We start from the raw sequence: 27,546 nt of genomic DNA, 5'->3' as shown, positions 1-27,546 counted from the left end.
AAGTGATTTTAAGGAAATAAAAGGGTAAAGAGTTTTGCCGTAAATCCGGCAAACCTTCCCTTCCCTTCTCCTCTGTGATGAGCTCAATTAGCTGCTGTCATATATTCCCTTTAAAACAGCGGTGGCGGGAGCTGTGCGCCCCGGATCATTTTTATTTTATTTTAATAAGGTCAGTAATCACCATGGGAGGCAGCCGAGAAGAAAATTACCCCCAAAGGGATATTAATAGGCGAGATATATAACCCCCAAAGGCATCATGTGATGACCCTGTAATTTCACAAATAATTTTATCATTCAACGCTTTCTGTCTCCAGAGACCGGCTTCAGCACGATCTTTCCTGATTCTCATTGTCAGCAGCTAACACTAATAAAACTGTTTTTCCTACAGGCTAACATGTTAGGAAATTAATTTTATCTAATTATACCGAAGGCACTGTAGCCATACACATTGTAATTAAAATCTGACCTGCCAGTTCTTCACTAATTCTTTGCAAAAGGAACTGTCTCTTCAAACTGATTTTTTTTTTCTTTTCTGACCCTCTTTTCCTGTTTCTCTACTTACAGAGAACTGTGCAGAAAAATGCAAAATATGTTTGCTTGGCAAGCAAAAACTGTCCGGTGGACAAACGGCGTCGGAATCGCTGTCAGTACTGCCGGTTTCAGAAGTGTCTCAGTGTGGGCATGGTAAAGGAAGGTAAGGCCTTTATGGCAGAAGCTTTGTCTTTTTGCAACCTCCATTTAATCCTAGCACCCCGTTTTTTAAGCGACTATAATAACTGGAAAGGTTTTTTCAGTTCCTCATATACGGCACCTATCATATCAACAGGCTTTTGATTGCTATATTTATATGGTAAAATGTTATGATTAATTATCTATTGGGATTTTTGAATGCAAGAAATTAACAAAATCTTAGCAAGTATTTGTTGAGTTGTATGTGTTGATCAGTGTCAGAATTTCTTCATGTTGCGTGGGTGTGACAGAATAGCTAAGGTTACTTAAACTTATAAAAATAAAAAGCAGGACCCATGCGATGACTCAAAGTTTGGTTCTAAGAAAGTGACTTTACCTGCTAAGTCTTACAATATAGGCATATGGAAACAATCCCTGTATACTTTGCACGGAAAGCACCTTAGAAATGTACCATCTAAAATCAAGTCACACAGACATCACAGTTACGTTCACTCACACACCCATTGAATTGACTCACATGTTAAGATGGTGAAGTGAAGCGCGGAGGTACAAAGGTTATACGTCTTTCCCCAGGGCAGAGCTGCCCTCAGAACACTATTAATTAGACACACAGTACTGTAATTGTCTCATGCACTTTGCCATGTATAATGAATGCAGTCCATTTTCTTTCTGCACAAACGTTTCTTTTTGTTTTCCATCACGGCAACGACCCATTCCAGGAAAATTTTTCCGTTCTCATTGAATCCACAGCCAACTTCTGACATATGGATTGTCACATCAGCATTTCTGAGAGCACTTTGGGTCTTAAATTGTGAACAGGATTCTCATTTCACTTTCCCAGGTGAAGGTCTTCTCTTGGGGCCTGGAGGCTGCCCTCCATGTGATCTCACTGTCCTGGACCTTATCTTACAGAGCTCTGTACTCTTCTCTTTCAGATGCGGTCACGCAAGGTTCGATTGCATTAGCACCAGCATTGTGTTTCTGCTCACCAGACTCGATTTTCCTGTCCTGTGTAATTAGCTTAACAAATGGGTAATGACTAACAGTAGCGTTATTAAGCAGAAAAATGTAGTTTCATGCAACAATTTACGGAGCTTGCCGGTGAGGCTTAATTTGCTTAATGATAGGTAATGATGCCTTCAGATGCATGTGAGGCATCTTTGATCTGCTGATTTAGTCCCAGCATATCAGCTGGGTCCCTGGAATGCTGAATGGCAAGGTGTGGCAGAGTATGAAACACATTTGTCGGGTGCAGGAATTTGGCTTTCCCATTAGGGTGTTGCTGTAAATCTGGAGGAAATAACAAATAAACCTGAAGGTTATTATCCTCAGTTTATTATTCAGTCTATGTCTGCAATTACTCTTATCAGGCCAGTTTAGAATAAGTTGTCAAACACATTTTCAAGATATTGGGGGAAAAATGGAGTACCTGGAGTATAGGTGAACTCATGAGAGACTGTAACTAGGCCATGAATAGAACCAGGCCCCAGAAGATGCATGGCAGCAGCATTAACCAACATGTTATCATTCCACCTACTAGATTTATATGTAAATATAAATTATACACATGAGATTTTTCAGCTTTTTTTATTCTCTAGAATGTTCTGCCCAGGGCAGGGCTGGTTATTGCCATGTGTCCGATGCTTCTTGGACAGGCTTCAACTTCTTTGAAACCATGAAATAAATTAAGTGGATTTGGGAATGTTATGTAAGTAATCTCGTTTATACAGCTCCTTTCATTTTCCAGCTGTCCATGTACTTACTTATATGAAATGACAAATGATAAAAACTGTATGTTTCACCTTCCCAGTGTCCAAGATCCAAAAAGTTGTAATTATATGATAAAGTCAGCCCGATTTATTAACTGTCACTAGTCATAACCATTATTGCTTCAAGCACAATCTGTGTGATGTCATGGAGATGTACATTTCACACCACGTTCACTAGCCATTTAAATGGTGGATTTCTGATGCTGTGTTGCTTTGAGAATGTGTCCATCTGCTCTGGAGCTTTTTTTGCTCAGACACCCTGGAACAATAGAAATAGACGTAAATATAGAATTTCATCTGTAATGCCATTAAAACCAGCACATCCAACAGAAAGAAGGCTGTGTTATTAGACAGCAACACAGCACTTGCAGCTGAAAGAGCAAAAGAGGGATGGTAAAATTGACAAATAACTTGCATGCATGTGTGCTCCTATGTATACATGGTCATCGAGTGGGGGAATGACGCAGCCCAGAGATGTAAAAAGTTGGGGCACAAACTGGATTATCCTGTTTAATTCCATAAGTATGAAAACATAAAGCTCAGTCCAGTACCTCTTCTGGGAAGCCGAGGTTTGACAGTGCTGTGACTGGAAGGGGCGGGTCAGTTGGCTTCACGGGGCATTGTTCTCTGAGCTGTGGCGGGTAAGGGAGATGACACAGTTAGCGACAGCATCCCCTCTCATCTCGGGGTGGTACGACATACCTCTAATGATCCCAGAAGGTGCTCCTCCGACGCACATACGTGACAACATGTAAGTTGTATGCTTAAATGCTTGTTGTATATATATTCTTGTTTGCTTATGCATCTCCTTGTTGAATTAAATAACATATTTAAAAATAAAATCCTTCCTTATACACAATATTTTGAGTAATCAATCTGTTCTCATTGGGAATTAGTTTTCTTTGTTTTTCTGTATCAAGATCTTTTACTTTAACTTTTGCTCTTAAGGTTGGTCTAGATCAAGTAACATATGCTTGGCCATGTGTACAAACTGGCAATGATAAATAAATGCCAAAAATATCTGAAGCCTGCTGCGTGATGGAAATGAAAGAAATGGCACACATGCTTGCACTCAAAAATGTAGTAAAAATATGAATGCAATACTCGTACAGTTACAAAAACACACATTTACATCATCCCTGAAATCTGTATTCTTTACATAGGTTGTCCAAATTCGAGTTTCTGGTGTGTTTGTATTACTATCTAAATATTTACTGCATTCATTTCTGCATGTTGCGTAGCTCTACGCTATACACTGCTTCACAGTATATGCACGATGATTAAAATTGGTGAAATGTAAAGTGTCGTCTGTAATCTGTATATAGATATAAGGATTATAAAACATTTTATTTAATTACAAAACTTTGTATTTGATGAAACTGTGCATTTTCTGAACCTTCTTATTACATGAATTAATTATCTATTATAGTATAGTATGTATGTGTAAATTTTGCACTGCAGCCCTGGGGAACATTATTTTGTGCCACTGTGTGTTTTAATTTTGTGTATGGATGGTATGACAACATAGCCACTTCACTTGACATTATACTAAATAAATTACATTGTCGTGGTCCAGTGAAAGAGTGATTAGCACCACTGAGATGAGAGACGAGTTACTGCTGTGGCCTCCTTTTATGAAGTCAGTTTAAAATCATTGAGAATCATTAAGATATGCTTAATATACATAAATTATGTTGAATGTCTTTGCAAATAATATATTAAAAAATCTTTGCACATTTCCTTCAGCAAGTACTGTATGTGAGATCTTACTTTTTGTCAAGTTTTATTGTGAGTGCATCTGGGTTCATAAGTAGAAGTGTGCTTAACAAAAATAAACTGAATTGAATGCAATCTCCTGTTCCTCTCAAGCTCCAGCGTATCGAGAGTTGTATTCTGCCCTTTCCTCAAAAGGCCTGTGTTTTAGTTGAAATAAGCCCAAGCTTTATGGCTTCCTGTTCTAACAATTGATTTTTTGTTTCTTTCTTTTCCCCAGTGGTTCGTACTGACAATCTGAAAGGCAGAAGGGGTCGCTTGCCATCCAAACCAAAGAGTCCACTGCAGCCGGAACCATCTCCCCCCTCACCTCCAGTCAGCCTCATCAATGCCTTAGTGAGAGCCCTTTCAGACTCTGTACCACGCGAGCTCGACTACTCCAGGGTAAGCATGGCGGCAAGTGAGCCACCTCTCGTCCTGAACTGAATCATCCACACTTCCTTACTTCCTTCTTTTCTTCATAAAATGGACCTGTTTATTCCTGTTCAGGAACCTGTTGATTAAGAACTGGACACAGTTCCTGCATTGAGTTGGCATCGTGTCAGCCCACTCACACACACCCAGTGGAATGATTTATAGTCACCCTAACATACGTGTCTTTTGAAACACATGGGTACAACTAGAAAATGCAAATAGACATCACAATCAAGGCCAGGACAACAGTGCGAATTACTGTGACATTGTGCAAACCCAAATATCTCCATCTATAAATGTGTTTAGTTTGTGCCAAATTGTGGAGATATAAGAAGTCACTCATATAACAAGCCAAACCGCTTTATAATCAGTATGGCACATAATTTATCATTATCTGGATTTCTTCAAGAAGAAACTCTCTCCACTTTCTCATTAATCACTTCTTGTGATAGATGTGGAAGAAAATATTGTGCAAAGATCATCCATAAATGTGAACTTGTGGCTGAGAAGGCCGTGGGGCACATGGAGAACTGTGGTGTCTTCTTAATCAATCCATGGAGTGACAGAGCCATCTAGTTCCGTGAATAGGGACATTGTTGTCCTGGGTAATTGACATCCCCCCAGTACACAGGCAAGAAAAAATGCAATGAGATGCCAAAGGCAAGGTTAGCACTGACATTATATACAGTACTAAGGGAATGTGCACCCACAAAGCTGACCAGGAAAATGCATGTCACAGCTTTACAGAACTTCTAGAACCATTCAGTGCTTGAACGAAGTCTTCAGGCCATTGTGTCTTCTCTGGCATCAAAACACAGCAGGGTATGATTCCTCTCTCCAAACAGAAAGTCTCCACTGCTCACTAGTCAAATGCATTTTGAAGTAATTTCACCTTTTAATACACAGGTTTTGTGTATTTGTTACTTTTGTATTAGGTGAAACATATTTTTGGAGATTTCCAACCATTTTTGTTTGTTTTCACCAAGTTCATTTTTTATTTCGTTCATTTGTTTATGTGACACATGACTACGATTTTTGCATTTGTGACATAAATGGTAGTTGTGCTATAAATATGACAGTGGTTCCTGTGTTTTGGTATCACTAGGTGGTTTAAACTTCAAAGATCTTGAGCGACAGCTTGCAATTCATGTAGGCCAAGTGCTAGATTTATTTTGGTTTTTGACCACCTTTCTGTCTTTGACTTTGATTTTTGCTTGTTCCTGTGCTGTGTCACCTGTGTTTCTATTTGATTTTCTGGTATCAAACTGGCATGGCCCTTTTCTGGTCTCTCTCAATATTCACCGGAGATACTATCTCAACATATTTGCTCTTTTTAGCACCAGTTATGTGTACTGCTTCCCAAAGATTGTAGCAAGCATTGCTGAGCATTTTCATAGACTGCTCTTTTAGAAAATATCAACTCACAACTACGAACGAAATTTGCAGTCAGCTGGTTTTAGGGAACTCACTTGTCTGTTTAACCTTGCTCTTCATAATAATATGTAGACAATACAATATAGAAGTATCCTCTTTGAGCCACAGTTGCCTTTTACTGATGATGTCCATTACACTTCAGTGCCCTTATCTTCCTAGACAACGCTTCTTTTAAATCATCAGCATGTTTTAGACTGACTGACTGACTGACTGACTGACAGACAGACAGACAGACAGACAGACAGACAGACAGACAGACAGACAGACAGACAGACAGACAGACAGATAGATAGATAGATAGATAGATAGATAGATAGATAGATAGATAGATAGATAGATAGATAGATAGATAGATAGATAGATAGATAGATAGATAGATAGAACTGATGAGGGTTTGCAAAGATGGCGGCTTTAAGGGATCAGACCGGAAATGATGTTGGAGAACCCGAAGTGATGTTCTTCTGACGTTAATCTGTGCACTGGAAGCGACGTCATCAGCTCTGAATCAGACAGGTTTTCCTGCAGCTGGTCTGTAGAGATAACAGGAGAACGTTTAGTGCACCCCACCACTCCCTGGCCTGTCATGGAATTACCTTTGCTTGGTCCATACAACGTCCTCCTACTCGCACGTGTGTGACAATAGATAGATAGATAGATAGATAGATAGATAGATAGATAGATAGATAGATAGATAGATAGATAGATAGATAGATAGATAGATAGATAGATAGATAGATAGATAGATAGATAGATAGATAGATAGATAGATAGATAGATAGATAGAACTTTTTTTGTCCCTAGGCGGATATTTAGTTTATTGTGATGTCTTCTTTGTTACTGAAGCTACTGCAAAAAAAGCCCTGATAATCATCCGTCATTCACTCATTAAGTTCTTGCCTTGTAGCTGTTCTTGCCAGAATAATGGACAACTAGGCCTGGTCATTTTTATACAAGTTTCTGATAATGATGGGATGTGAAAGGCTTCATTAACTCATGAAGAAAACCTTTGCGAAAACAAACAGATTTCATGCCCCTCATTTACCGTTAGCTACCCACCATTTTGGCCATACTACCTGAGCATGTGTGCAGTAGATACATGATGAATTTATGCAGTTGAAATCTAATGCTTCTGGCCTTCTTTTCTGTTTTTTTCTAGCATTGGATTAATCTTTACCCTTTCTTCTCTTTTATATGGTATATATATATGGGAATGTGGGGAGGTGATCATAAGGTGACACAGTGGGTGTGTGTGTCAGTGGGCATTGTGATGGACTGGTACCCTGTCCAGGATTAGCTCCTGCCTTGCACCTAATGTTGCCAGGATTGACTTCAGGCTCCAACAACTTAGAAATGGATTACGCAGAATGAAATAACATGTTATGTTACATTTGTGTGTGAATGCATTAGATTTAGTTGTGTTTATGTCTAAATATTAAGCATTTTAGTCAATGAGGGAAATCGCTTAGTTAATCATTCACCAACTGTGAGAGGAGTAAAAGCCAACTGCTCTTTTCTCTACTGGTAAACTTATCAAAACAAAAATAATTATATAATAGTTATACATTTATATATATATACAGTATACTCCTCCTTTAACCGCCACCTTATCGTGGTGGAGGGGTTTGCGTGTCCCAATGATCCTAGGAGCTCTGTTGTCCGGGGCTTTATGCCCCTGGTAGGACCACCCAAGGCAAACTGGTCCTAGGTGAGGGATGAGACAAAGAGCGGTTAAACAAACCTTCTATGATGAATGAAAACTTTGGATGGCGTTTTTCCTTGCCCGGACGTGGGTCACCGGGGCCCCCCTCTGGAGCCAGGCCTGGAGGTGGGGCTCGATGGCGAGCGCCTGGTGGCCAGGCCTGCACCCATGGGGCTCAGCCGGGCACAGCCCGAAGAGGCAACGTGGGTCCCCCTTCCCATGGGTTCACCACCTATGGGAGGGGCCAAAGAGGTCGGGTGCAGTGTGAGTTGGGTGGTGGCCGAAGGCGGGGACCTTGGCGGTCCGATCCTCGGCTACAGAAGCTGGCTCTTGGGACGTGGAAAGTCACCTCTCTGAAGGGGAAGGAGCCTGAGCTAGTGCGCGAGGTCGAGAGGTTCCGGCTAGATATAGTCGGACTCACCTCGACGCTCAGCTTGGACTCTAGAACCAATCTCCTTGAGAGGGGCTGGACTCTCTACCGCTCTGGAGTTGCCCCCGGTGAGAGGCGCCGAGCGGGTGTGGGTATACTTATTGTCCCCCGACTTGGAGCCTGTTCATTGGAGTTTACCCAGGTGGACGAGAGGGTAGGCTTCCTCCGCCTTCGGGTGGGGGGATGGGTCCTAACTGTTGTTTGCGCGTATGCGCCGAACAGCAGTTTGGAATACCCACCCTTTTTGGAGTCCCTGGAGGGGGTACTAGAGGGCATACCTTCTAGGGACTCCCTCGTTCTGCTGGGAGACTTCAATGCTCACGTGGGCAATGACAGTGAGACCTGAAAGGGCGTGATTGGGAGGAATGGCCCCCCCGATCTGAACCCGAGTGGTTTGTTATTGGACTTCTGTGCTCGTCAAGAATTGTCCATAACGAACACCATGTTCAAGCATAGGGGTGTTCATATGTGCACTTGGCACCAGGACACCCTAGGCCTCAGTTCGATGATCGACTTTGTGGTTGTGTCGTCGGACTTGCGGCCACATGTGTTGGACACTCGGGTGAAGAGAGGGGCGGAGCTGTCAACTGATCACCACCTGGTGGTGAGTTGGCTTCGATGGTGGGGGAGGATGCTGGTCAGGCCTGGTACGCCCAAATGTGTTATGAGGGTCTGCTGGGAACGTCTGGCAGAGCCCCCTGTCAGAAGTAGAATCAACTCCCACCTCCGGCAGAACTTCGACCACATCCCGAGGGAGGTGGGGGACATTGAGTCCGAATGGGCCATGTTCCGTGCCTCTATTGTTGAGGCGGCTGACCAGAGCTGTGGCCGTAAGATGGTCAGTGCCTGTCATGGCGGCAATCCCCGAATCCATTGGTGGACACCGGCGGTGAGGGATGCCGTCAAGCTGAAGAAGGAGTCCTACTGGACCTTTTTGTCCTGTGGGACTCTGGAGGCAGCTGATAGGTACCGGCAGGCCAAGCGAAATGAGGCTTTGGTGGTTGCTGAGGCAAAAACTCGGGCGTGGGAGGAGTTTGGGGAGGCCATGGAGAACGACTTTCGGACGGCTTTGAGGAGATTCTGGTCCACTGTCCGGTGTCTCAGGTGGGGGAAGCAGTGCAGTGTCAACACTGTATATGGTGGTGATGGTGCACTGCTGACCTCAACTCAGGACGTTGTGGGTCGGTGGGGGGAGTACTTCGAAGACCTCCTCAATCCCACTAACATGCCTTCCAATGAGGAAGCAGAGCCTGGGGACTCGGAGGTGGGCTCCCCGATCTCTGGGACTGAGGTCACCGAGGTGGTCAAAAAACTCCTTGGTGGCAGTGCCCCGGGGGTGGATGAGATACGCCCGGAGTTCCTCAAGGCTCTGGATGTTGTAGGTGTGTCTTGGTTGACACTCCTCTGCAACATTGCATGGACATCAGGGACAGTGCCTCTAGATTGGCAGACTGGGGTGGTGGTCCCCCTCTTTAAGAAAGGGGACCGGAGGGTGTGTTCCAACTACAGAGGGATCACACTCCTCACCCTCCCTGGAAAAGTCTATTCGGGGGTTCTGGAGAGGAGGGTCCATCGGATAGTCGAGCCTCGGATTCAGGAGGAACAGTGTGGTTTTCGTCCTGGTCGCGGAACAGTGGACCAGCTCTACACCCTTAGCAGAGTCCTGGAGGGTGCATGGGAGTTCGCCCAACCAGTCTACGTGTGTTTTGTGGACTTGGAAAAGGCATTCAACCATGTCCCTCGGGGAATCCTGTGGGGGGTACTCCGAGAGTATGGGGTACCGGACCCCCTAATAAGGGCTGTTCGGTCCCTGTACAATCGGTGCCAGAGCTTGGTCCGCATTGCCGGCAGTAAGTCGAACCCGTTTCCAGTGAGAGTTGGACTCCGCCAGGGCTGCCCTTTGTCACCAATTCTGTTCATAACTTTTATGGACAGAATTTCTAGGTGAAGCCAGGGTGTTGAGGGGGTCCGGTTTGGTGGACTCAGGATTAGGTCACTGCTTTTTGCAGATGATGTTGTCCTATTTGCTTCATCAGGCCGTGATCTTCAGCTCTCTCTGGATCGGTTCGCAGCTGAGTGTGAAGTGGCTGGGATTCGAATCAGCTCCTCCAAATCCGAGACCATGGTCCTCAGCCGGAAAAGGGTGGAGTGCCCTCTCAGGGTTGGTAGCGAGATCCTGCCCCAGGTGGAGGAATTCAAGTATCTCGGGACCTTGTTCACAAGTGAGGGAAAAATGGAGCGTGAGATCGACAGGCGGATTGGTGCGGCATCCGCAGTAATGCGGGCTCTGCATCGGTCTGTCATGGTGAAAAAGGAGCTGAGCCGCAAGGCGAAGCTCTCAATTTACCAGTCGATCTACGTTCCTACCCTCACCTATGGTCATGAGCAATGGGTAGTGTCCGAAAGAACAAGATCGTGAATACAAGCGGCTGAAATGAGTTTCCTCCGTAGGGTGTCTGGGCTTTCCCTTAAAGATAGGGTGAGAAGTTCAGTCATCCGGGAGGGGCGCAGAATAGAGCCGCTGCTCCTCCGCATCGAAAGGAGGCAGATGAGGTGGCTCGGGCATCTGATCAGGATGCCTCCTGGACGCCTCCCTGGTGAAGTGTTCCGGGCACGTCTAACCGGGAGGAGGCCCCGGGGAAGACCCAGGACACGCTGGAGGGACTATGTCTCTTGGCTGGCCTGGGAACGCCTTGGGATTCCCCCGGAAGAGCTAGAAGAAGTGGCCGGGGAGAGGGAAGTCTGGGCATCTCTGCTCAAGCTGCTGCCCCCGCAACCCGACCTCGGATAAGCGGAAGAGAATGGATGGATGGATGGATGGATATCTATATATATATATATATATATATATATATATATATATATATATATATATATATATATATATATATATATATATATATATACACATAGCATATAATTACACTTATAACTTTCAATTGCATTCTCAAAGCCAATTAATCAAATTCAGGCTCAGGGTCATAGAAGGTCAGTGTCTTAACTGGTAGCATTGGGCATAAGGCAGAAAGTCCTTCTGTCACAGGGCCCACTTACAGTATGTATATGTACTCTCAAAAACAAAGGTTAAAAAATGGCAATTTACTGGGCTGGGTGGTTCTTTGTAGAACCAGTGCTTGATAAAGCATTTTGTGGGGGGGGGGGGGGGGGGGGGGGGGGGGGCTAATATGTGTCTAGTAGGCTACCTAGCAGGTTACTAACAGATCAAGAACACCTAAACTTAGCTTGTGGTATTGTATGCAGCAAGAGACCTTTTAAAATCATGAACCTCTTGGTATTTCACAAATCTGTTACTATCAATTCTTTCTGGAGCCTCCCCATGGATGGTTCTTTTGGGAATGAAAATAGCTCCCCTATGGCATCATTCTGAAAAACCACATTGCCACCTATAATTTTAAGAGTGTACCCACAAAAATAGGGATATTTGAAAAATGCAATTTACCAACACACACATCTTTGTAAGATGGAAGAAAATCAGACGAAAAACTCAAACAAAACAGCAACCTGGTGTGAGATTCTAACCCAGGACACTCAGTCCATGAGACATCAGTGCTAAGCACTGCACACCTGTCCCATCAATGTCAATGTAATATCGAAGTGACCATCAGTGTTAAGCAGTGATTTCTGAATACGTTATTAAAAGCAGAAGTGTTATTGGAAGGGCTATGTATGAAAGTAAGTATTTTAATACATTCTTAGATATCATGATGGTACCCTCAAGTGACAGCCCAAGCTGACGAATGGAAGCTCACAGACCATCAGTGTGGATTGATTTGACTTGTGACATTTTTGTTTCCCTCTTGTCTCTGCCAAATCTTTGCCTGTCAGTCCTCTTCTATACGTTATATCTGTAATACACCAGCTTGTCTTAAATTGTGCTTGATTGATTCATTGTAAATTCAGTGAGATAATATCATTTGAAATATCATTTAAAATATGGAGCGTACTAGCTATTTGTCAGTCTGTTAACTGTGGGCACTATTGGCCTCCATGGAAAAGGCCTGATTTGCCACAAAAGTCAATAATCTGCTTCCCATTGAAGGTGTAGTACAGCATTCTGGTGTGGACATATTGCCAGTGAGATGACAAACAAATTAAGATAAGCATAAATCCTAAACGTTTACAAAAACTAAGAAAAAAGTTAAAAATACGGTGCAAGCTGTTGATCAGACAGAAAAAGACTGACAGGGGCACAGATGCATTGATCACTGGGGAGGAAACATACATTCAAATTGTTAAGATATAGAGAGCACATATTTCATTCTCAGATAGCTTTGTCTTACTGCCTGCTTTATGTATGTGATAAATTCCAGAACCCTGGACAGCGTCTCCACACTTTTCCTGCACATATTTAAACATGTCTCCATTTTCTTTGCAGTTTTGTGCTACTGACCAGCCAACGGCCGCTTCAGACTCCCAGCACTTACAGCAGTTTTACAGCCTTCTTACGGTCTCCATGGATGCCACCCGGGCCTGGGCAGATAAAATCCCTGGCTTTAATGAGCTGCCCAAGGAAGACCAGACCCTCCTCATTGAATCCGTTTTTCTGGACCTGTTTGTGCTGAGGCTTGCTAATAGGTAGGTCTTGTGCTCAGGCTGCTCTGTGCACTCCGCTCACCAATGTCTTGTCAATGTTAAGATGCACTGTGTTGTTTCCTATGGTAGAGAAAAGCATTGCGCATCTGGTGATGAAAAGAATGAGCATTTCTTTTGCAATGTATCTTCTTTTTTCAAACGAGTCTGCTTACAACAGCAGCAGCAATTTATTTTTATATAATACTCTTCCTGAGAGCCTGATGGGCAAGCTGACGGAGGGTAGCATATGTTATTGCTCAAAATGTGTATGAATGTGTTTTTTAGCTAAAATACATAGTTATATACAGTATGTATAACTTCACTTTGGCCCCATTTATGCATTAAGCTGCTCATTTCTAGGGAGGGTATGCTGGCACAGAACCTGTTTGTTTTTTTTTTTTTGTATTACTGAGAACTGATTAAGCATGCAGATTTGCTTGCAGCCCCTCTGCAAATGGGACAGCCCCAGACTACAGCACAAGGAAATAAAAGCCTGTTGAGAACGATTGTCTTCTGCCAGGGCGCCTTTCCCCTTCCTGACTTGGGCGGTGCAAGTCAGAGCAGCAGCAAGCACTCCTGCAGTCAAGTGGAGCAAAGCCAAGAGTTCAGCATCACCAATGTGCTCAGCTGCTTTCACCAAAGGTCTGGCCCTGTCATTTTTATGAGAATTCCTACCAGACCTGAAAAGCAGCTTAAAGACGGGTGGATTTCTTGATTGTGGGCCATGGTGTTAATTAGACAGTCACACATCTGACACACTCTAGAATGAAAAATGTATAGTATATATGATGTGCAGAACAGGTTTTGAAAGCTATTTACCATAGTAATAATAATAATAATAATGATAATAAGAAAAAATGATGTATAGTGCAATTCATACATTCAATGCAACGCAATATACTGCTACCTTACAAAAAATATTAATTTCCACAAAAAAGATAAAAAACATACTACTACTAGTAATAATAATAATAATAATAATAATAATAATAATAAAATATATAACAAACCATCTATTTTGATGGCTTTTGAGTGTACTTGTAAATAAGGATGTTTCTCATACAGCCAGCCATTTAAACAAACACCTTTACCATAACTGAACTAAGTGCAAAGAAACACATTCAGCTACTAGTGAGCTCTTGATATCTGTTTATGCCCGCTATTGTCTGTTTGTGTAGTTCACATTAAACTCACCTCTTCTCTCTCACATTTTAATCAGCTATACCTGTAGCTGTATCCTCCAATTCAAATCTTTTGCCATCGACTGCATGGACCCTGATCCTGTTGTATTGTCATCTAAGACCATTCATCACATTTCTTTTCATCCATTCTTGTGTAGACTCCTGTAAGTTTATTTCCCTGTAATTTTTCATGTATTGAACAGTCTTTTTTATTTTGTTACTTTGATATGTGCTCTGTTTTCTTTGTAAAGCACATTGTGATAGTGAACTCTAGTGAATGAAGTTATATAATGTAAAGATCAATTGATTGATACTAAACATTTAAGTGGCTTCCTTATTGTATTTGATGTGCAATTAACCTCACAGCCCTTCATATTAAAATAACTGGAAGGGGCTTAGCAGTCAGTTTATAATTTCCACATATACAAAGCTGCAAACAAAATAACCCGATTTTGACATCAGTCTGGACAACTGCACAGACACCTCCTAATTTTTGTGTCTGCACAGATTTGCTCACATTCCCTGCACATGTTGTGCCAACAATGCACACAAATAGAAACATCCATTTGCATTGTGTATGGCATCTGCAGACTCAAAAATACACATAAGTCATGCACACTTCAGAGCTTTGGGCCGTTTAACTCAAATGTAAGAGTGTTATGGGGCGGCCATCTATTCAAGTTCAAAATTCTGAAAGGCAGATTATTGTTTTCTGATTTTAAATGCATGTCATTGCAAAGAAATTTCGTTGCACAAGCACAATCCCCTAAAATGTATACACGTATATACACACAACATAAGACTGCCTTATGACTTGGCCTATAATAATAATAATAATAATAATTTTATTTATATAGTATCATATTTCATACATTATTTCAACTCTATATATATAATGTGTTATACTGTATATATAAAATGAGTCAATGTATGGACACAAAATGCAGTTCTGACCTTGTAGCCAAATTGCAGTATGTTGTATTCTGAGCTTTTATTTTTTTTTCTCTTTGGAAATGTGTGCTAGAATTCAGCCAGCATGTCAGTCTGCGGTATGTTACATGCTCAAAATGTACACATTATAACTGATGGAAAAGGCAAGTGAATTTTTATGAAGTAACCAGGAAAAGAGGCAAAGCCATTATGCCAAGCTTAAGTCTAAAGCCAAAATTAGTCTTATCTTTCAACAAAACCCAAATGTTATCCATCCATTATCCAACTTGCTATATCCTAACACAGGGTCACAGGGGTCTGCTGGAGCCAATCCCAGCCAACACAGGGTGCAAGGCAGGAAATAAACCCCAGGCAGGGTGCCAGCCCACCACAGGGCACACACACACACCAAGCACACACTAGGGACAATTTCGGATTGCCAGTGCACCTAACCTACATGTCTTTGGACTGTCAGAGGAAACCGGAGCACCCGGAGGAAACCCACACAGACACAGGGACAACATGCAAACTCCACACAGGGAGGACCTGGGAAGCAAACCCGGGTCTCCTAACTGCGAGGCAGCAGCGCTACCCACAGCACCACCATGCCGCCCTCCCAAATGTTATATGAATTTCAAAACAAAGCTTAGAGGTCTACTAGTTAAGGTCAAATATGAAGCAAAGCACACAAAAACAAGTTTTTATCCGCAGTCTTGGATAACTAGGTAGTGTGTGGTACTGACCTTTATATTGTAGGCATAATGACACCACAGGTTGCAACCTCTGGTCATTCTGTTGTGGTAGCCACGCTAATAGCAGTATACATAGAACCTTCACAATGGCAGTGCCCATGAAAAAACAAAATGCAATCAGAAAAAAACATTTTCCACTCTTTTAAAAATGTTCAAAATTAAAAATAAACACCAGAAATTAATTTATCAATCCAAAACATTATATAATTGCACATATAAAGTCCAAAATAAAGTTTTGAAAAATGTAGGAAAAAAAACTTAAAACAAAACCAAATAATAACATAGAAACTTGCCTTGGCATGGCCTCCAGACGTGCCCACTGGGTATGGGAGAGACACAAGTATGAAAATATTGTCAACAAATGAGGTGAATGAACAGGCCCAAATGTACCTAAGAGTGGTCTTCTGAACTATAGCCATGCTATTAGGCAAAGTATTACACATGAGAACCACGATGTCTAAAATCCAAAAATTATTGGATATCAAATTCTTTAGAACCATCCACCTGAACTGGTGAATGAACTGAACGAAATGCTTCAGTCAGATACATGAAATGTGGAATGTATCTTACACTGAAGAGCAACTTTGTATGTGTCTGGCCTTTCCCTCATCAAAACTGAATAAGGTCAAAAAAACTGTAATGCTAATTTATGAAATGGAACCCTCAGGCAGATGTCTCACATCACAAACCTCACATTCTGCCCTGTTATGATCAGCAGTTATTTTACATTTTTCAGACCTCTTTGTTGTGTCTCTCAGTTCTGATTTCCTCCTGTTACAGGTTCTAAATTTTATGCATTTATCTGTAGTGTATTTCCAAATGTTAAAATTTGGTGTCAATTTTCCGTGATGCAATTATTGTTTTTATGGGAGTCGTAATGTTTGTTTATTATTCTTATAATTGCCTCTCAGGGAAGACTGGGAGTACTTGGTTCAGGTTGATAAATGAGGTCAGCACCATGCACTTTCTAGCTATCGAAGTTTGCAGACATTAATAAAAACAAATCCTCTTTGTTAGTGTGTACTTTACTTAACACTCACTGGTTTCAATTCTTTGTTTTTTAGTTTTTAGAGTAATGGTTCTGCTTAGAATTTTGAGTTTAGACGAAAGACTGGATAAATTTTTGGACTGGAACTTTGTGTGCCTCCCTGAAACAGTGCCACATATCCAACTCAGTATTCTGAGGATGGCTTATGTTTGTGGTCCTTGATCCATTTTGCAGAGGTTTCGACCTTTGTCAGATTCTCCCTTGCTAGTCGCCACACTGCATAAAGACCTGTGTGATACTTTGTCATACTAGATACAGATGATGAAACTTGAGGCACATCTAACAACAGGCATGTAAATCCATACTAACATTCAAACACTGACATTTTCAAAGAGGAATTAATCAGGACATTACAGGCAAATTCTGAAATTGGTAACGTATTTCTAGAATTGGCAGTGCATCTAAGAAATTTCACTGAGGTAAGGTCGACCTTTTCTGTTTGCCCATTTGCCTCAGGATGATAATGAGACGTCGAATTAACACCATAACCCCTCTTCTTATAAAAAAATGGTGAAAAGCAAAAAATAAATTGGGGTCCTCGATGTAAAACACTGGATGAGGGAAAGCCATGCAGATGAACAATTTTGTTAAGAAAAGCACGTGGCAACTCTTGACCGGAAGACAACTTCTTGGGCGATATGAAGTGGGCTGATTTAGAAAAACAATCTACTACTATTAAAACTGTATTACGGTCATGGGATGGGAGCAGATCTATCACAAGGTTGCAGAATGATGGCTCTCTGGCTAAAGGATCTGGGCTGGTTACTCACAGGTTGCTGGTTTGAATCCTGGCAGTGACAGAAGGAATGCTACTCTGTTGGGCCCTTGAGGAAGGCCCTTAACGTGCAATTGCTAAAAAAGGACAAATTCCTAATACAAGAAATTGTATATGGCAAATAAAGAATTAAAAATCACTACAAAAAATATTAAGAGACAGAATAGAGTGTAACAACTCTACAGGTAAACCAGGTGATTGCTTTAGAACTTGAGACGTGCATTTTTAAAATATACTTATACTAAAGCAGCGGCAGTGGCAGTGGTAGTATTGGTTTGGTATCCTCTGGACGTGGCATTTTATTTCTAGTATGGAGATAGAAATGAAATGGTACCCTATCCATGGTTAATTGCTTAGGCTGCCAAGATGTGTGGAAAATACTGGCTGCTTATTTCATTGTGACAGCCATGGCCATTACTGGCCTCATACGCAGAATGCTTGTTCTCCTGCAAAGCTTAATGATCTTCTTCCCATTGAGTAGTTAGAACTGTATAGCTCATTGGTGTGGAGGTATGGAAATTGACAAGGACAGGCATGAATCTTACAATCAAAAACAGAAATAGAAAAAAGTACCATAATCCAGAAAGAAATTCTAAGGCTTTAACAAAAACACTAATGGCTTTAGCCACGGATCACATGAACACATTCTTATATAATGGCTAACTAAACTGCTCCAGGTAACAGCTGAGTAATTGCACTTGCCAAGCAATGGCAAACAAGTTATGTATTGGGATACAAATTGGAGGAACCTAAGGTTCTTTCATGTCATGTAATTTCATTTCCTAACTCACTTAACCCATACCAGGGTCATTGTGTTGCTGGTGCCTATTCCAGGTAGCATAGGGTGTGAGACAGGAACAAATTCTGGACAGGACACCAGAACATAGCAGGGTGAACACACAGACACACACACACTCTAAGATTTGTCTAAACAAAACCCATTTTAGCCCATTTTTCCTTTCCTGACTTTTCTGATCTTTTTTGACTAACACTTTCTTAGATTATAAATTACTTTGTTTAGTTATTTGGATATCCTTTTATTCCATTTTTGTAAACTTCTGACAGCCTCAGTCCAATTTCTGGGCCTGCCTTTTGAGTAGGGGTTAGGCTGCCTAGGGAGCAGCCTAATCCATGGTTCCAGACCTGAATTAAGGATAGACCTGGTCTTTTGTGTGGGTTGTTTTTTTAGGCCTACTTCCATTTTTTGTGAATGAATCATAATGGGGCATTATGATGAAATATGGTCATATTTGTTATGATTTGAAATGTTTCATTTATCCTTTTTTTATTAATGGTTATTTCCCAGTTAGGTTTATCTTTAATCAGACTTCTGCTTTTATTTTTATCGTATAAATTGTTATCAGTTGCCAGAAATTGTTTTGCAGCGTTTTCATTGCCATTTTGTTGTTTCCTGGCCACCAGCTTGTTCTGTTGCATGGTTAAAGCCATCAATGCACCACTATGTCAAATGTCACAATGTTGCAGATATCAAACAAAAATCTATCTTTGTGCATGTGTTAGTTGTGTTAGTAGGATTTCCTCATTCTGTCTTTTGCTTTGATTTCTTTTACTACTATTTTCATTCTTTAGATTTGATTATTGATTTTCGTTAGGACTAATTTTTGGTTTCAACTTTCTGCTTGTTTACATTTCCTCTCCTTGTCATCCCTTTAAACGTGGTAGCCTTTCCTGCACAAGGCTAACAATATTTACAGAGGCTAAAAAATAAGAAGCTTGTGATGAATGTTGAATGACGACAGTTTAGTCTTTTATATATGTATAATACAATTTCAATTTCTATGTAATTTCTATTCACAGAACAGACAGTTGGGCGGACCCCCACCAATGTCTTATATTTAGCTGAATTGTACTAATTTTGCCATTTGAGTTGACACATACAGTAATATGTATTTGTAGTACAGCTGCTATTCGAAGGTGTTTCTTTAAAACATAAAATAATCTTTAGGAGACATGGCGTCTGCCAGAATTTATTGTCTTTTGCCTGTGAATTTGTTTTGGCTAAAATTGGAGTTCACATTCTAAGCCAGCCTTCCAGAGATGTTCTGCTTTCAAATGTAGACTCTTTGACATCGCCATACCTCACCCCCCACACTCCATAGCACTCGACACTCCAAAGCCTAATGCTCTGTTTGCCTCCTAGGGAGGTGACCCATCTCATAACTCCATTAGCAAACATTAATAAACCACATGCTAGCTATTTGCCCCAAGGACAGCCACAGAGCACAAGAATTAGCATTTAATATTTGTCCCTACTTGTTTTATCCTGGCTCTGGGCATTATGGCCACTTGTTAGAAAGGAGATTATGAGAGAAATTGATTTGGTTACTGAGATAACTCTCAGGCACTTATCATCCAATACTGACTGGCCGTGAAATTCTCACCTAGAGGGAAGCATTTTCCAGATAGGGGAGCTGGATGGCACAGCAGCATTTTCTGCATAGGAGATGAGGGACCGGCAAGTACTCAGCTGGCATCACAGTACTCTATAACAGGTGTGTTTATGAGGCCATGGCATCCACTAATTCTTATCACCAGCAGGTTAGTCCCAGAATGTCTTACACATTTTTAAAAACAGCTGGATGTCTAAGCAAAAACATATCCTCAAGGGGCTGTTATTATTTTTTAGTTTTTTTTTTTAATTGCATATTGCAGTAATCCACAGCCAGTACTTCAAGGCCCTATTATGTCCTTTAAGGAATTACTTTTTTGCTGCCATTTGCCTTGTCAAACCAGCAGCACAAAGTCTCCTCTTCATAGTACAAACTGAGACTTGCTCTTTTCCACTGCTGTTAAGCTGTGCTTGAAGCTGTTGTTCTGTGAGGCACCTATCGCACAAGCTGGTGACCTACAGAAACTTGTCTTGTGATTGGCTTGTGACTTTGGGTCTGCCAGATCTTTTCCTATCAAAGTTTCTTTCAGTTTCCGATTGCCTTTGAATTGTGTAGGACACCACTGTACCCACTGACACTTTTCCTTGCAATTTCTCTAAATGAAAAGCCTACACTTCTAAGGGTAATACTGCTCTGCCACATTTGATTTGTTAATTGACATTTTCTTGCCATTATCACTGGAATGTTGTTCAAGTAGTACTTCAGAGAGTTTAGTAACACAGTCTGTTCCAACTCTGCTTTAAGACAGAGGGTTTTTAAGTAATCAACAGAAAATGGGACACCTGTGCAAATTGTTTGCTTCAATTTGCAAGGCTTAATTTACTTTAATTAATGCAGAACATCTGAAATTTGTAACCTGCCTTTTCATCATTCTAGTTCATTCATTGCATTCAAATAATTATATTTGAAGAAAAATTGGGAAAACTGAGGTGTTCTAAATTGTATATATTTTTCTTGATTTAATTTTTAAATAAGTGGGCTGTGAGAAAAAAAGCTAAAAATACCTAAATAATCTGATTTGTCCATGCCACACAAACCCAAAATGCAGCCTGTTTGCAAATGCTTCTTTATTTTGTAAAGTGCCTTGTGATGGATGGTATTTATCTTGAAACGCATTTTATAAAATAAAAATGTGACTAATAGGGTATATTAAATTATCTGTAGTTTACCTTATTTCCTAATGATGTCTTGGGTTGTATTATTCTTTGTTCTTACAGCATCTTGTGATGCCATTTGTTATTGTGGAGAGTACTGGACACACAAGACCCAACACCTCTCTTGTTCAATAAAAGGATTTTTATTGTGGGAAACCCTTCCATTAAGCATTTAACACGAAACACAACTCTTAAGAGGACAATTAACACAGCCAACACAGAGTAAAACTTGCTCTTCAGTCTCTCTTTTCCCATTGTCCACCTCCCTCCAGCGAGTGTTGCCTTCCTTCCTCCCAGCTCTGACTCACCCAGATGTGGCAGGGAAGTTCCCTATATCAGGAATACAACCGGTCCCGGGGCATAGCCCAATGGAAGCATTTCCAGGTCCACCGGAAGTATTTAGAAGACAGAGAAGGTTCCTCCCTGTAGTTCCCCCTAGTGGTAGGCATAGTGTACCACTGGACTGTAGCACGGGACTTCATTTACCATCATGCGTTTGGTTTGAAAAGTAGGGACAATGAGACAAGAATGCTGCCTTCTAGTATATCTGGGCAGTATAGGCTATGGAAATGCCTTTGATCTCTGCATACTTCTTTCCTGCCTTCCTGGCAAGTGGTCAGTACTTGACCTGATCGGGACACCAGACGATCCCTGATGACACTTACACTATGTAAGATGCTATGTAAAATAAGGACTGATTAGCACCGTGACCTCATAGACCCCAACTCATAGACCCAGGATTTTCTCTCAGAACTCTGTTTTTTTCCACACAAATTCCGAAGACATGTGCATATGTGTGCGAATAGACCTCACAATGGGCCGGTGTCCAACCCAGGGTTCAATACTGCCTTACACTCATTGACCCTTGCAAAGGCTTCAACCCCACCATGACCCTGTGTTATGTGGGTTTCCGAATGCAATGCTATACCTTACACTGAATTCTTCTGTGATGGTGCTTTGTGTGAAAGTGAACTAGTGATTTATCTAATGATGTGATATTTTGAAGAGTGAGCTTGATTTTCTGACAATTTTACATTTGGATTCAAAGTGGTTAGTGCTGCTGCCTCACAGCTTTGGAATCCTGGGTTCAAATCCTCAGACAGGCACTCTGTGAATGAAGCACACATGTTCTCCCTGTCTGCAAGAGATTTTCTCCCATAGAGGAGATTGTTGGGTTGACTGGTAACTCTGATCTGACAGTGTAAAGGCCCTGTGATGGCCTTGCATCCAGTGTTGCTGAAAACTTGAACTGGAGTAGATGTGTTTGATAATAATTGGTTAATATTTGGTTTGGAGCATGCATGTCTATATGTTGACATTATGTAAATACACATACATACACAACTATGCATGTTCACCTTTCTCTCCGTGATGGATGTGTGCTGCTGCATCTGAACTTAGGAAAGTTATTAGTTATACACTTAATTATTTTTGACATACGGTATAAAAGATACAGGGTGCATGGTGGTGTAGTGGTATCTTATTGATCCAGCGTCCTGAGTTCAGATTCCAGGTCCAGCCCCGGACCATGTAAGGTTTGTACGTTTCCCCTGTGTCAGAGTGAGTTTTCCTTCAGGTTCGCTTGTTCTCCTGATGTGTGTTAATTGGTTATTCTAACATGACTTTGTGTGAGTGCAGGTGTGCTATGTGAGTGGGCTCTGCAATGTACTGGGCACAATATCCAGAGTTGTTTCTGGCTATGCACCAGAGAAGAAGCATGTTATGTTGTTAAAAATGCATTATACCCTTTCTTTTATTCTCACTTCTGTTGTGTTCTCACCACTGTTCTACGTTGTGCAGCTTTCCAAACTGCTGTTATAAATGCTGGTGTAGGCACCATTGATTTGTAACCTTATTACCATAATGTTTCACAGAGCTGCTGTTGTTCTACATCCATCCTGAATATTGCCAATCCAAATTTCCTCTTAAGGTGTAAAAACACCAATTGGGGAAGCTGGAGTTCACTTCATTGTATGGTATAATAGTTGCAAACTGGAGAGCTCCCGCCTTCATTCCCAGCCTACCCATTGGCACTTGGATTAAAGCCGTCTCATTCCTTGTGGCCCACAAATGCTCCATTGGGCCCCTGTCCCAAAATGCCCCATCACTTTGACACATTAGCTTTTATTCAATAATTAAAAAATCGTGCTGCTCCGAAGGTCTAAAACAAAAGTTAAACAGACCACTAGATCTTCAGAAATGTGAATGATAATATTCCTTTTTGTAGTTGTTGATTATGTAATGCTCTCCATAAATTATAAACTGTTTGATTAACTTCTGATTGGCATCCAGGGATAGGTATTTCCTTGTAGTGCTGCTCATGTGGGGCTCAGCTCTTTGTTAACCTGAACAGAATTAAACAGGTAGTAAAATGAATAAATGAGTGATTGATTGACTGATTAGTGCCCCGTTTCTTTCAGCAGGTATGGTTTTCTTTTTTTCGCCCTTATTCATGTATTGCTTTCCTTCTCTTCCTCTACAGATCCATCCTTGCAGAAGACAAATTTGTATTCTGTAATGGACTTGTGCTGCACAGATCTCAGTGCCTTCGAGGTTTTGGGGAGTGGCTGGAATCAATTAAAGACTTTTCATCAAACTTTCAAAGCCTTAACTTGGACATCTCTGCCTTTGCGTGCCTGGCTGCACTGGTGATGTTAACAGGTGAGTCACCCATGACCCGTCTGCTTCATCCAGAGCTTTTCTTTTCATGTATAGTTGGACTGAATATATATATATATATGTATATATATATATATATATATATGTATATATATATATATATATATATATATATATATATATATATATATATATATATGTGTGTGTGTGTGTGTGTGTGTGTGTGTGTGTGTGTGTATATGTATATGGTGCAACATCAAGATACAGAGGAGAGAAACAAAACAGAGGAGGGCTAGTAATGGTTTATAAACATTGTATTTTTGTACAAATAACTGACAAACAGAGATGCAGAATGTACAGCTAATCAGCAGCTCTAGTCAGGGTATGCTAGCCTAAAGTAGTGAGTCTTCAGCTGATATTTAAAAGCGGAGACTGAAGGGGCATCTCTTATATTAGCAAGCAGATCATTCCACGGCTTCAGGGCCCTGTAACTAAAACCTTGACTTCCCATTTTTGTTTTATTAATCCTTGGAATGTTATGGAGATCTCAATGTGTGCTTTGTTTTGCAAGTAATGATAAGCTTGGATCAGTAAGTAAGGTTGTGGCCATTTAATGCTTTGTATGTTAAATGGAGAATTTTGAAATCAGCCCTAAGCTTAACAGTGGGCCAGTGTAAGGAACTGAGAACTGGAGTTATATCCATCCATCCATTTTCCAACCCGCTGAATCCGAACACAGGGTCACGGGGGTCTGCTGGAGCCAATCCCAGCCAACACAGGGCACAAGGCAGGAAACAATCCTGGGCAGGGTGCCAACCCACCGCAGGACACACACAAACACACCCACACACCAAGCACACACTAGGGCCAATTTAGAATCACCAATCCACCTAACCTGCATGTCTTTGGAATGTGGGAGGAAACCGGAGCGCCCGGAGGAAACCCACGCAGACACGGGGAGAACATGCAAACTCCACGCAGGGAGGACCCGGGAATCAAACCCAGGTCCCCAGATCTCCCAACTGCGAGGCAGCAGCGCTACCCACTGCGCCACCGTGCCGCCCCCAACTGGAGTTATATATTCATGCTTTATGGTTTGTGTATTAATTCTTGCAGCAACATTTTAAGTTAACTGAAATCTGCATAAAGAGTGAGATAATATAAAAGAGATATTATAAAAAATCTGCTCCTCCAATCATGCGACTGATACTCTTTCTATACAGCAAATAGACTGTGTTAAAAGATTTAATTCTTGTTCCACCAAACATTAGAAGGGGCAAAAGATGTGTGTTCTCATTGACTTTGACCATGGTATGATTGACGGTGCTAGACCTCACAAAAAGCTACTCCTCACACACTATAGTCTCTAGGCTGTATGGGGAAAAAAAATATCCAATAATCAACAGTGTGGGCATCTCCTTATTAATGGGTGTAGTGGGTAAGGCTTTGGACTTTAAACCCTGAGGTTATGAGTTCAAATCCCACCACTGGCACTGTGTGACAATGAGCAAGTCACTTGACCTGCCTGTTCACCAGTTGGAACACCAAAAAAAAATGTAACCAACTTTATCATAAATGTTGTAAGTTGCCTTGGATAAAGGTATCAGCCAAATAAGTAAATGTAATGAGGGAGGTCACAGGATAATAACCAGACTTGTTTAGGCTAATGGGAGAGTCACAAATACTCCAGTAACAGCTCTTTACAACAGTAGTGTGTGAAGGGCATCTCCAAATGCATTAGGCCTTGAGAAGGATAGGTTATAGTAGCAGAAGACCATATCAGGGCCCACACCTATCAAACAGAACAGGAAGATGAGGCTGCAGAAGATGTGTGATCAGAAAAATCTGAATGCAAAAATGTCGCCTGGTCCGACGAGTTTCCATTAATGTGATGTGAAGATAGTAGAGGCCGAATTTGGCATATACGGCACGAATCCATTGATCCATCCTGCCTTATGTCAGCGATATAGCAAGGTGGTAGAGTGTAATGGTGTGGGAAATGTTTTTGAGACACATACTAAATGTCTTAATAACTACTGGGCACCATTTGAATGACATTGCATAGCTAAGCATTGCTGTTGAACATGTGAATCCATTATGTCCAAAGTCTACCCTTTCTCAAAAGGATATTCAAAGCAGGATAATGTGCCATGTCATTAAACACTCATTATCTCAAGCTGATTCTATGGACATGACAGTGACTTCAGTTAATGGCCTGCACAGTCCACAGATCTCAATCCAATAAAGTACCGTTGGGATTAGGTGGAACAGGAGGTTCACATTATGAATGTGTAGGTAAAAAAAAATCTGAAAGAAAAATAAAACTCAAGAAGAATGCTCCTGACACATTGTTGAATACATATCTCAAAGAATTCAGTCTGTGCAGGAATCAATAAGGGGTACTGATCAGTACGAGAGAGGTGCCCCTAATAATGTGGCCACTGATTGTACATGTATGCATAGAAAAACCAATCATCAGCAGCACAGCTGAACTGAGTGGAGTCTGTGGAGGAGGGGTGTGGAGCACCCCCGCCCAAACTGGTTTCTCTAGGGCTTCTACAGTATCATCTTGAGTGTCTGTTACAACTTCCCTGTCTTGTTATGTTTGGATAATTACATCTTGCAGGGATTTTGCTGGGGAAGCTGTTGAATATTCATAGGCAGATTGCCTGTTTCTCTGCCTTCTTTGCACCAGCCAGGGCTGAGGTCCAGCTGTTCATCTGCTATGAGCACGAAGCATCTCTGCTGCCGCTGTTCTGCCTATTTCATATCAGGAGATGTCTTATTATTTGACCCTGAAGCAATAATTTAAAAGGAGATAAACTATAGAGCGAGAGCGACAGAGAGAGAGAGCGCGAGCAGATGTTCTGCCACAGAGCTTTTATTTCTAACCAGCCATACTTTATGCTCCTTTCCTGCTCTGTTTTCACTCTTTTGTCATGTACTGTTGCATATGGTTTTATAGTTTATAGAGTCGTTTTTGACAGTTCTACAGGCTACAGTGAAATTCTTACTTGCATAGAACATAAAATAACTCTCCAGTGCCTTACAATGGCAACTTGAAATTCAGCACTGCTTTGTTAAGGCACTGACTCAGAAAGGGTCTTTATAAATCAAATATCATTTTTTGGTAAACTGCTTTGTGAACTCTCTGTCTAATAGTGCAATATAAAACATTAGATGGCATTGTTGGGGAATGATGTTACGTTGTTCAAAGGAGTTTTGTTTGGAAAGGCATGACAGTAATACTGTAGATACCTTATATAAAGCAAAAAATTTATAGGTTGTATTATAATGCATTTATATTAGGGCTTACTGTAAAACAAAATCTGTGAAGCAAAATCAGTTTTGTGTGGGAGACACCTTTCATAAAGGTGCTACATACACAAAATTGTATTGATCAGGATGAAATACACTTTGTCACAGACTTGCTGTGAACAGCCAAAGTCACTAGCTTGCATGGTTTAGGTCTTAGATAGATAGATAGATAGATAGATAGATAGATAGATAGATAGATAGATAGATAGATAGATAGATAGATAGATAGATAGATAGATAGATAGATAGATAGATAGATAGATAGATAGATAGATAGATAGATACTTTATTAATCCCAAGGGGAAATTCACATCACAAATGTGATCATTGCGAGAGGTGCTTTATAAGGCAAAAATGGTCCAAATGTTTTGGAAAGCATTTTATGATGTTATTATAATAGATAATAATATCCAGCCTATAGTTTTTTTTAAGTCTAACAATATCTAATTTTAAAATAATAAGTCAATCCCTGCTCAGAGGACATTTACAACTTACTAAATCAGGTAAGACAAGTGCTGTGCTCTGGCCATCTGTGACCAGTGGGGAGGATAAAGAG

The 27,546-nt window shown here is 41.2% G+C and overlaps 1 protein-coding gene across 4 annotated transcripts in view; it reads left to right on the top strand.

The window, feature by feature from the left end:
• Positions 1-27,546, top strand: part of nr4a3 (nuclear receptor subfamily 4, group A, member 3) — a 72,698-nt gene that overhangs the window by 26,052 nt on the left and 19,100 nt on the right. For all 4 annotated transcript variants that reach the window (XM_028817404.2, XM_028817405.2, XM_051935950.1 and 1 more), the window contains 4 exons: positions 565-694; positions 4,453-4,616; positions 12,606-12,805; positions 23,536-23,714. In XM_028817404.2, the coding sequence (XP_028673237.1) occupies positions 565-694; positions 4,453-4,616; positions 12,606-12,805; positions 23,536-23,714 (673 nt within the window). The remainder of the gene's footprint in view (positions 1-564; positions 695-4,452; positions 4,617-12,605; positions 12,806-23,535; positions 23,715-27,546) is intronic.

This window comes from Erpetoichthys calabaricus, chromosome 13 (assembly GCF_900747795.2).
Source record: "Erpetoichthys calabaricus chromosome 13, fErpCal1.3, whole genome shotgun sequence".
In the NCBI taxonomy this organism is placed as follows: domain Eukaryota; kingdom Metazoa; phylum Chordata; class Cladistia; order Polypteriformes; family Polypteridae; genus Erpetoichthys; species Erpetoichthys calabaricus.
The sequence above is the reverse complement of the archived record's forward strand: the minus strand, read 5'-3'. Positions and strand labels throughout refer to the sequence as shown.